General features: G+C 36.7%; 1 protein-coding gene across 1 annotated transcript in view; it reads right to left on the minus strand.

Moving 5' to 3' along the window:
* The window catches only part of HMCN1 (hemicentin 1), a 219,917-nt gene that overhangs the window by 181,605 nt on the left and 26,154 nt on the right, over positions 1 to 12,158 (minus strand). Inside the window, exons 3-16 of the mRNA XM_072128125.1 lie at positions 9,715 to 9,873; positions 8,925 to 9,047; positions 7,521 to 7,692; positions 7,256 to 7,362; positions 6,865 to 6,985; positions 6,467 to 6,730; positions 6,028 to 6,172; positions 3,293 to 3,414; positions 2,642 to 2,917; positions 2,264 to 2,405; positions 1,920 to 2,047; positions 945 to 1,058; positions 698 to 856; positions 213 to 395 (exon numbers count right to left, since the gene is read on the minus strand). Of these exons, the coding sequence (XP_071984226.1) occupies positions 213 to 395; positions 698 to 856; positions 945 to 1,058; positions 1,920 to 2,047; positions 2,264 to 2,405; positions 2,642 to 2,917; positions 3,293 to 3,414; positions 6,028 to 6,172; positions 6,467 to 6,730; positions 6,865 to 6,985; positions 7,256 to 7,362; positions 7,521 to 7,692; positions 8,925 to 9,047; positions 9,715 to 9,873 (2,215 nt within the window). The remainder of the gene's footprint in view (positions 1 to 212; positions 396 to 697; positions 857 to 944; positions 1,059 to 1,919; positions 2,048 to 2,263; positions 2,406 to 2,641; positions 2,918 to 3,292; positions 3,415 to 6,027; positions 6,173 to 6,466; positions 6,731 to 6,864; positions 6,986 to 7,255; positions 7,363 to 7,520; positions 7,693 to 8,924; positions 9,048 to 9,714; positions 9,874 to 12,158) is intronic.

Below are 12,158 nucleotides of genomic sequence, written 5' to 3' on the forward strand. Positions count from 1 at the left end.
TCACCATGCAATCACTACGGGCTCAAAATGTAAAGAAACCACCATAATAAGAATGGTCAAAATTGGAGGATAGAGGGAAAAGCAAACCATATATTTACAACAATTCAGTTTGCTGAGCTCTTCTGCACTGGTGAATACAGCTGACTGAGACCAGATTTAATTTTGCAACAGGACCTTATGATCAAATATTATATTATTGTAGAAAAACTTACGGTTGATCTGTAGTATGCCCGTCTTTTGGTTATATGTAAGTGGCTTTGACAATGTTGATGTCATATTTAACTTTCTCCATTTTATTTTTGGTTCTGGAATTCCCTGTGCAGTGCACAACAACTTTACATCTGATCCTATATCCATGGCTATATCTTCTGATTTCTCTATGAACACTGGTGCAGCTGAAAGACAGTAGTCATGTAAATATTATTATATAAGTGAAGTGGGGATTTATCACATGCTAGTGCACCATACTTCATGCAAACCCTCCGGATCCCACGTCAACTGCACTATAACCAGTTACTGGTGGAGGCTATAACTATTGCAAAGTTCCTGCCCTATGCTGGCCCGCTCCACTGCTGAGCACAGCCACCTTCACGGTCACTTGGTGTGGAGGTGGAGTAAGAGGAACAATATTTGCAATTCCTGGCCTTGCACACCCTGAAAAATCCCCCATTGTATGTGATACAATTTATCAACTTACAGCCAACACTTAGTGAAACTTGTCCGCTTGCTTTTCCAGCTTCATTAGCAGCTACACAGATGTAATCTCCAGCATCAGAATACTGTGTGTTTTTAATTGTTAAGGTTCCAAAGTGGTTTTCAATAGAGATTAATGATGAAGTACTTAATTGGAAATCATCTGTATGAAGGAATATTTCAAGAATATTAAAATACATTCATAAGTACATAAACCTGAGAATATAGAAATGGTTTAAGCTCACCAATACCTTTAAACCAGTGTACATGTGGCTTTGGAACACCCGTAGTTTTACATTCCATTGTAGTTTCTGCATTAACTGCAACCAATATTTCCTTTTTAGTTACTGTCACAATAGGAGCCTCTAGAAACAAAGACAAGTGTATAATGTCATTACATGAAATTTACAGAACACGAATGTTCCAATTGTCAGGAAAAAAAATTGTACGATGACTACTTACAAGCCGCTTACAAAATTTGAAAACCGGATCACGGTACACTGGTCTAATCGATAGGTACCAAACAATGGGGCACATTTACTAAGCTCCGTGTGCCAGTTTTCTGTCAGACGCTGCACATTCTTTTAGGTGCAAACTGCTTGGCAGGTATTTAAGAAGTGTCCGAGACACTAATGTGTCACATGCGACCATTTTGTGGTGCAGCTGCACTACTCATCAAGTGCCACAAATTAGGGGACGTTCCGGTGCTCAGTCGGACCTTGCGCCAGATTTAACATGCAAAGTCCGACAGAATTGTGCTGCACACCCCATGTTAAAGGTGCACCTAAAAAAAGTGGTGCACTCTGTCAGAGCAGTGCAGGATGCGCTAGATTCATTAAGAAGGTGCACCAGAAATCCTGAATCTGGCACCCTCTGTACACTACACAGGCAAACTGCATATAGTTGTTAGTAAATATGTCCAAACATGTCTATGTAATTAATCTAATGATCTATCAATATTGTTTTTTCTCCTCTTACAATTTTTCTCTTTGAAAGAACAGATTATCGTCTTCAGTTCCTTTACAAGAATATGTTCTTTATATAACCACAGTTTAGACCAAAAACATTGTATATTACCAATCTGTATAATAAGAAGTTATTTCTTTTCTAATATGAACTTAATTCTACCATTAGCAACAAACCTGAATGTAAGTTAACTTTTCACTACTTACTTTATTTGACCTGCCAGTGTAGAAAATCCAGGTACCTTTTTCCTTTATACTTACCAATATAGACCAGAACTGACGACTGTCTATCGGTTCCAGCAGCATTTGCTGCTAGACATGTATAAACTCCAGCGTCTCTTTCCATGGCATTTTTTATAAAAAAGGTCCCATCTTGTGTCAATATATATCTAACATAATAAAAAAAGAAAAAAATTAAATGCAATTCCTATATAAAATAAAATAATTCTTCTTGAAGGGAATTTCTAATGAAAAACATTGATTACGAAAAATTACACACCCATCATGACTAAAATAAGCCCACAGCACCGTAGGTGATAATATTCCTCACAATTTCTCACTGCAAACTGTATCAGAACCAAGAGAAAAAAGTATTCCATTTATACCTGGTAGAGATTCTGACAAAGATGTCATTGTGTGTCCAGACTATCTGAGGGGCTGGATATCCAGTTGCAAAGCATTTTAATTTAATCCCAGATCCTTTGGTAAACGTAATATTTTGTGGATCAACAATAACTCTTGGCGGCTCTAGAAAGAAAAAAGTGAGATATGTGTCTTAATATTGTCATGTGAAAAGCATTATGGGGATACTGATGGGGTTGCCTAGGGTTTAAGGAGGGTCATCTCTGTTTTCCAGAAATAGCACCTGAATGTCCATGGTTTGCACTAGCAGAGGCAGGGTGGCTAACATTGTTGCCTTATATGTGTATCTGATTAGGGGCAGAATTTATTGCTCTTATGCGGCTGTGTGTGAAAGCCAGTACCTTGTACAGTAAGATACAATTTAACTGCAGTTGTTCCACCTTCATTGGATGCGGAACAGATATATTCCCCAGCATCATCGATCATAACACTTGTTATCTGAAGAGAGTTGTCACTTAAAATCTGAATGCCAGAAGTGCTGGTCAGTCTTAGATCAAGGGTTTTTCTCCACCATGTAAGATTGTAACGGACTGTACTCAGGACATCACATGTTAAAGTAGCGTCTTCTCCAATGTTAATAGTAATGTTACTTGGAGCTCTGAGTACAGGAGGAGGTTCTACAAAATATTAAAAAACAAAGAAAATTGTAAGTCCACATCCATACAGGTCAGGATAAATCAGTCTACATATAAAGGGCTGTATCAGGTTAAGGATATTGATGACCTATCCTTTAAACAGATCATCAATATCAGATCAGGGGGTCTGACACCTCCTCTTACAACAGATCACCTGTTCATATCAACCATCAGTACCAATACAGAGAAGACAGTCAGAAGTGCAGCTCTATTCTCTGTCGAGGGCAAGTCTAGTCACTGAAAAAGTGAAGCTAAACTGCATAAATCAAAGAATGTACATTTTGTGCATAATTTTCCCTATCTTAATGGATAATATGTAAGTTTGTTTTGGATAAAGCACTTTCATATATTACTTACCATTTACATCTAGAAATGTCTGAGCCCGTGCACTTCCAGCTGTGCTTGTAGCAAAACATTCATAATAGCCTTCATCATAAGAGGTCACATTAGTGATTTCCCAAACTGCTTCTACAGAATCTCTAAAAAGTCAATAATTATATCAATTAATATGAGTTCTAGAAATAAACCCACATTTTGTTTGAGAAATTTTACCAGAATAAGCCTGGTCTTTGCATAATGTTTCCAAAGTAAAATGCAGTATAAGGATAGTGTGGAGCACAGTTTGTCTCATAAAGATAAGCCTTTTTAACTGGAGGCCCTGGGCATAGGTACCATGATAGTCGGCATACAAGCTGTTATGGGCCATCAAAAAAGGTGGCCCATTTCAATTTTTTTTTCCCTATGGAGCTATGTGCATCAATTATCCCTTCACTGCAGCATATTTTTTTACATTATTCCTCAACTATAATTAAATGATGTAGATCAGTCTTTTTTCTGTGACATAATTGTTTATTCTCCCTCTATCTCTGGAAGATGACATTTTGTGGTTATTATCTTTGCATGTGATATCAATGTGCAAATTACGGTAATATCTGTGTTTTATTATGAGTGTTTTTTTATGAGTATCAGTATGTGGATGTTCTAAACCAGGGGGAGCACAACTATTAGAGGGTAGCATTGTCATACTTCAAGAGGCCTCACTACTAACCAGCACCCTAGATGCGCCAACAACCACAGTACAGCACAAATTCCCACCCCGAAATCAAATACTGCATTTGTACAATAACTAACCCCAGAGCAGACTACAAATACAGAGCACAAAAAGACAAAAATAATTCTGTAGAGCTTCCATAGAAAAGACATGTAATACAAGAGACTTCCAGAGCAGACTATAATACAGGAGACCCTTCCCCAGAGCCCCATGTATTATAAGTCTGCTCTTGAGGGTCTCCCGTATTATAGTCCATAATACTGGAGACCATCTAGAGCAGTGATGGCAAACCTTGTAGACACCAGGTGCCCAAACTACAATCAAAACCCACATATTTTTAGCGAAGTGCCAATGTGGCAATTTAAGCAGTAACTTATGACTCCCTGCTCTGTCAAAAGATTAAATTGTAATAGCACCTGAGGACCCCAATACAGTAGAAAGAATGAGAAGAAGTTTTGGATTATCATTGTAGCTTATTCCAGGGTCCTGGGCTACCTGGGACTGCAAGAGGCCTTGAGTTCTGTCTGGTGAACTCTGTGCTCGGGTGATGGCATGGGTGCCCATTGAGAGGGCTTTGAGTGCCACCTCTGGCACCCGTGCCATAGGTTCGCCAACACTGATCTAGAGCAATTTTATAATACATGAGACCCCCAGAGCAGACTATAACACTGGAGAACCCCTTGAGCAGACCTATAACACTGGAAACCCCCAGAACAGAACCCAACCCACATTTCCCCTTCGCTTTCACTACAAGAAGTGCTGCTGAATTCTTTGTATCTATTTACATGAAGGATTGCCGTACTTGGATGGATTGAACCTGGATAAAGTATTTTTGCAGTACTGCTCAGGGTTGTTTGTTTTTAAATATACATTCCCTTATAACTATATACAGCCCCTTATAATAAATATATAGCGCCCCCTGTAAAACATATATCCAGCCCCAACAATAACTATATACAGTCCCCTATGATTACTAAATACAGTCCCCAATAATAACTATATTCAGCCTCCTATAATAACTATATCCAGCGCGCTATAATAACTATATGCAGACCCCCTTTGATTACTATATATAACCCCCTATAACAATATACAGCCCTTCTATAAGAACTGTATACACCCTTCAGCAATAACTATATACTGCCCACTGTGATAAATATATCCAGCCCCCTATAATTACTATATTCAGGCCCCCTATAATAACTATATCCAGCCCCACTATAATATCTATATACAGCCCCCTAATAATAACTATACCTAGCCCCCTATAAAAACTATATACATCCCCTACAACTATATACAGCCCCCTTATCTATATACATCCGTCCTATAAGAACTATGTAAGCCTCCCTATATGAACTATATTCACTCCCTAGAAATAACTAAGTACTCTCCACTGTGATAAATATATACAGCCTTCCTATTATAACTATATTTAGCCTCGTATAACTATTTCCACCCTCCTATAACTATTTACAGCCCTCTTATTATAACTATATACAGCCCCCTATTACTATATACAGCCCTCCAATTATAACTATATACAGCATCCTATAACTATATACAGCCCTCCTATTATTACTATATACAACCCCTTATTACTATGTTGAGCTTTCCTATTATAACTATATATAGCCCCCTGTAACTATTTAAAATTAAAACGTTAGTCGAATGACAATGATGTCAAGTATTTCAAACACTTAATAATATCATGAAGTTGTTCCACCACTGTCCATCACTTGCTGCTGTAGCTCATAGGAGGGGGATTCTGCAGTTTTATATTAGTGCATATAGTATATAGTATATAAACAAAAGTTGTGATTAAACTAAATAGTTGCAGACACAATATAAATAATATTCTTAAGAAACTTACAGCATCAATTTGCATTGTGCAAACTGTCTATATTAAAAAATAATAAATAACATTTTTATTAAATCTTTTTTTATTATTATTAATTGTGTCCTTCCACAATTACCAGCTCATTTCTATCTACTTTTGGACTTAGACATCACATTGTATTTTAATAAGAATTATACATACTGGAATTTTTGTTCTAAACCAAGTCTTTTGCCGTTCCTTCTAAAATGCACTGATACAGGTATAAGACTTTCTACATTGCAGGGAATGCGACCAGGTTGTAGATAGTAGCCAGGTGTCACTTTGGGCATTGACACTTTTGGTGGTCCTATGAATATAAAAGGTGTAGTAAAGTAAGTTATTCTTAGTTATTCTTATTTCTACAGATTACCCTATGTTACCTCCTTATGTTTTCGACTATTACTCTTTTCTACAATAGCAAAGACAAAATAGTACTTAATGATAACGAGTAGTAATGCATTATGTGTAATTACTTATTTCTCAATCTTCTGGACCATAGCTAAATGAATTTCTAATACATGAACTAACAATATACATGTATAATATACATACACATAGGCACCACAGAGTAACAAAGGTATTTGTAGCGTTCAGTTATCACCTGGTAATATATTGGAAAATGAGACGCTTGATGCTCTCTGGAACAGGTAATCGTCTTTATCATAACCTGTAATTCTTAGAAAAAATGGCTCCTTAGGTGGAATAAATTCTGTTACATTCCATATCTCATAGGGTGTCCTATCTGGATAATACTTTATGGGAATTGTCTTTAGAAGGAGTCCTGAAGTAGATAACAATTCTAGCTGATCAATTCTTGCTGGATTCTGTAGGCCTGTCGTGTTTAAGAGAACATATGTGGGAATCCCTGTGAAGAGGAATGACATAACATTTGGCATCAGTAATATCAATAGTGACCTGTGACAATGCATATGCAGTCCATAGGTGGGCAGTGTTTTATGTATCGATACTCATAAGGTAACCCATGAAAAATGAACCTACCTTGTATGGGTCTGCTGGAGGTTTTACTGAAATCTAATGTGGGCTTGTTAGAGAATCCTGCTCGGAAATCTATAGTACTAACTCCAGTGATTCTCACAGAATGACGTCCATTACTTGATGTCTGGAAAACAAATACAGTTTTATGCTCTTATTTTGTACAAATGTTCCAACATTTTTTTACTACATTTATACTTAAAAAAAAAAAAATGGGTAGAATATTCAATTATTAACATTGTCAGACACAGAGCAAAAGTTAAAATGATTAGTTTTAAAATAAATAATATTTTTCTTTATTTTTACTGCATTTAAAACACTTTAAAGCATTCATGTTTATGCTGTGAATGTTTTAAAATCTATAAATTTCACTGAAAAATCACAGATCTCATATTACCTTTATTTTCCAGGTACCAGGCTCTGGTTCTTTAACGTTTAACACCTTAGCGGAATTAAATATATTTAATAACTCATTCAGTCCTGAATCTTGCTTTATATTCATTCCTGAAATTAGAAAAGCCATAATATTTTAATCTATGAGATTATGAGATAATCTTATGAATTTCATCTACAATATATTATTATTATTATTATTATTATTACAATATGTAATTATTAGGCAGAAAACAGAGGGTTAACTATTTAATTTTTGTGAACATTACCAAGTGGATCAAAGAGTTCAATATTTGGAGATGGTCCACTTAGAGAAACAGTGACCTCTCGAAGACTTGGATCAAATGGAATTTCCCAGGTGTTTAATGCTCCGCTCAGGTGGTCTGTAGATACCAGGTGGACTTTTGATGCTTGAACAGCTTCTTCTACCCACTTTAATACCTGAATTAAGCATTGCATTTTGGTCAAGGTTTTCATCAAATCTTAAAATGAATAAATTAAAGTATCTACTAAGACACATAGAAAATGTTATTTCATACAGTTGTTGTACTAAGCTTGAGTTAGTCAAAAAAAGGGGGAACTTAATCCTAATCCTTTATCGACCTATGAGGGACCATGAAAAGTGATTTTTGCTATACAGGAACCAGAACACCTGTGCATTGCACAGACTGGCCAATGACAATAGGACATGTAATAGTCGCTGCCAATAATTATTGTTGACTGCAGGGGGCAAGTTGGGCAACTACGACAGCACAGCCTATTGTCATGAAACCCTTCTCAAAAAGATTCCAAAGCAGATGACCCCTTTACAAGAAGAAAAGCATTGAATTGGTTTGACAAATATTCATATTTCTGAATTTCCCATATATTTTTCTTCTTGGTAATATATGGTGTGTTGCATTTTTTCCTATTGTTCAATAAAAATCTGTATAAAATGTTCAGTAGATCCAAACAAGTAACATTTTTGGCTAAGCTAAACTGAACCACCCAGATGCCCAGATGTGAAATACAGAATTCCAAACCCATGAGATGTTCAGTCCAGGGCAGACCTCTACATGTGCATCCATAAAATATGCCAGACAACTGGAAAGTTTACTTTACAAAATATTTGCAGTGGACTCTCTCCTTTGACCTGTGGCTTCTAGCAGCAAGTATCTGGAATAGTTTTTAGCATTTTTGTAGTGACTTGATTTAGGAAAGTTTGTCATTGTTGTCATAAACTGTGGGAACATTGCACTAAACATGTCTTTCCTTTGTAAACAAAACTTTCAAAATTTCATATATTTTGCAAGTAGATGGAATCCTCAAGGATTGTTCTTATGATAACACAGACACTTGTTTGGATTATCAGCCATATGGTTTCCTCTTTATTTTATTCACTATGTTTGTAACAGAAGGTCAAGTTATATAGATAAATGCATGAGACATTGTAAAATAGAAAACATGACAAAAAGTTCCAAAATAGCACAACAAGCTCCTTTACGGCCGTGTTTGAAGAATCTCTGTATACAGCAGAATAGACACATATTTTATACCTTCCTCCTCCCCATTATCCAGTACTGTTAATGGACTATTTTATTGTAACAAGCAATTGATGGTGAACATCACATAATAGTAACTATGGTATCCTGCAGGAACATAATGACAACATAATGATGTATGATTTGCTTTACCTCATTAACTTGCTTCTTATCAAGGTGAAATACTTGTCCAGAGCTGGTTGAAGCAATTTCTTCATATATCTTGTAACCCACATGACTCCTATCATCACAGTCTCCAGTCAAAACAAACACAACCTGGTGGAATACAGTCAAACTTCTAATATTTAGTGTTATATTACATAGGAATAACTCCCTATGAAGCAAAAGTTGTAGAATTTCAGGATTTTATTAAATTGATTTGTGAAGCGCTACGGAATATGATGGCGCTATATAAATAAAGATTATTAATATTATTAAAGGGATTTTCCAAATTATCATGAGCACAGTACAATATGCCCTAGAATACAAGTTAATGTAGAAGTGGTTATAAATGTGTACCACTGCACCATTTACAGGGGCATTTAGAGATCCACATAGTTGTGATCAATGGGTGATACTGTGGTTATATTCCTAGCATTCAGACTCTTATCACCTACCTTATCACCTATCATGTATAATGATACATGATGGAATTTTAAAGGGGTTTTCTTGTTAATGACCAAGAATACCCCTTTAAATCCCATTAGGATACTATCAAAAGACCCATCAGTGAGTAAATCCTCTCATGACATCAATAGTTACCATGTTAGAAATAAATATGGTATCCATGTAACTTGCCTGTCTAAAGAGGCTCCACACATAAACTAAATGTAACCTTTGTGCTTTTTACCAACATTTTACAGGCTGAGAGTAAATATGGCACCAACAATGCATAAATACAAAGTAAACTTATGGATTTATAGAGGTTTGTCTTCATACTCACTTGAGACTGTTTCTGTTGTATTAATTGGAGGACATCATTAGCGAGCTGGTAATCCTTTGATCTTGCATCAGTAAATACATAAATAAAAGATCCCGGCAGAGATATTTCCAGTGCAATTTTAATAGCTCCGACACTCATCTCAGGACAATCACCGCCTCCCTGCATTACCGGCAGAAACAGGAGCACAACAAAGTGAATGATCATATTAAAGCCCAGAAATCAATGTATGATTGCAGTGTTATGGTAATGACAAAATGGTCTTAGATGTAGCTCTTGTAACCATTAGTAATCTATAATGTAATAAGTCAGACTGTAATATGTAATAAGACAATCAAACCGATGCATACCTGATGTATATTTCAAACATATGACAAGCCAGAAATTATATCACACATCTTGATGGAATAGTCACCTCTTCTCTGTCTTTCTTAGAGGAGAGCAAAGTATCTCCAAAGTCTGATGCGTGGTCAATATCAGTTTAAAAGGTCACTAACCTATCAACTACCTCTACAAAAATCAAAAGTAAAGGTGAATTCAAGAAACTATGGAATATATTTTATAGGAGAAAACTTCTTTTCTTCAACTACTTTACATTGCCTTTTCACTTTGTGAAAAAACAGTTTTACTCTGAAATCTCTGCTGGATTGGTTAGGTTCTCAAGCACACGACCGCACAAGGACGCTGTGAAAGGGGTATTCCAGGAATAAGCATAATGCGAATGGGTCATTAAAATCTAAGCTAATATGTAGTTAGTCATTTTTTTGTTGTTGTTGTTGTTTTTTGTTTCCCGAAGCAGAAAATGTTGTGGACACAATAATAAAGAATTAAAAGGCTCCTGGCCCCTTAATCAGTCCATTGACTTTGTCCCTGTGGAGGAGACACAGAAGATGCTTGTCACATGTCCACATCACATGTCCTGCGCCTGCCTGGGCAGGTCATGTGATAACCACTACGTTTGGTTGTAGTGGGTTGGTTGCAGTGCATCCAGCATGGCCAGTGTTGTGGTGAGACATCATCTCAGTGGGGTAATCTGCAGTTATGGCAGTTACACATCATTACTATGGTAATAGAGCAGGACAGTCTACTCAGCTCACCACTGGGAGCAGAGCATGACAGGGAGGAGCTGTTACTGAGAACTGAGGGATCATGGGAGTTTTAATTGTAGATGACAGACATCTTGGAGAGAACTCTGCTTACATCAACTTTTATGCATGCAATTTAAGCTCTGTTTTGTGATTAATGACACTGACCCATATTTATCATAAATAGTGTAAATTCATGAATTGTGGCTCAGGATTTTTATGAATCTGGTGCACCCTGAACTGCTCTGACAGAGTGCATCAACTATTATTTTTGGTTCACCTCTAACATTGAGCATGCAAGACAATTCTGTCAGACATTGCCTGATAAATGCGGCGCAGGGTCTGTGCACCAGAACGCCCCTTTCAGTGTTGCGTAGGGTTTAGTGCAGCTATGACACATTTGTCACAGTTTGCACTGAAAAGAAAGTGCGCAATAAGACAAAAAAGCTGGTGCTGGAGCTTTAACAAATGTGGGCCACTGAGATTTGTTTTATTTAGTTATTTATTTATGGCATTCTGAGTTTTTGTATCAGACATTCATATTCCCATAATACCCCTTGAACTAGCAGCAAAAATGCTCATGGCCACCAAATGACGTTTAATATATACGTTCATGTTGCGGGATAGCACTGTGCCTGGAAAGAAGAAAGCAGACGCTTCTACTGCTTTTACCTTCTATCTGGGATCTCTGGCTGTCTTTGACAGACAGAGACCCCATCTTGCTCCTGTGATCTGTGCAGGAGCAAGAGAAAACTTGTGTCCTGCCGCACATAACATCAAAAGTCAGTGGGCCATCAGGGATGAATTAAGTGAGTCATAAAGAGTCTTTTCTGGGAATCTGCCCTCCAAGACACCAACCAATAATCACAATGAAGAGACTATGGTATTCCTAATAACCCTGCATCACTATCATTATTTATGTAAGCTGTGCTTCTTTTATATATGAGCATCTAGCTGGTTCTAGTTCAGCAGTATTATTGGTGAAGGCCAAGATTATCCCTTTAAATCAAAGGCTGTCACTGTGACATAAATGAAGAATTTGCTGTGTACTGATAAAGTAGAGTTTGACTTTTAGAGTTTAGAGTGCTGTTATTATATCTCTATTCCCTGCTGCGGTTGAAACACGCTTCGGGGTGCACGACAGGTAAAAGTATGTCCTCCCTTCTGTCACATTAGCCTCATGTTCACCTCATTGGTGTTCTTTTTTTTTTTTTTATCACTTACTGTGTTTTTGCTTCTGTGACTTTGGCTTTAGTTACATATCTTGTGTACGCCATGTACAATTTTTATACCACCATCATTTTGTTACTTATTATATTAATTTTTTTGTACTTTGTGGTTTATGTATTTTAGTGTTGGGCC

The sequence above is a fragment of the Engystomops pustulosus genome, chromosome 10 (assembly GCF_040894005.1).
Source record: "Engystomops pustulosus chromosome 10, aEngPut4.maternal, whole genome shotgun sequence".
Classification (NCBI taxonomy): Eukaryota; Metazoa; Chordata; class Amphibia; order Anura; family Leptodactylidae; genus Engystomops; species Engystomops pustulosus.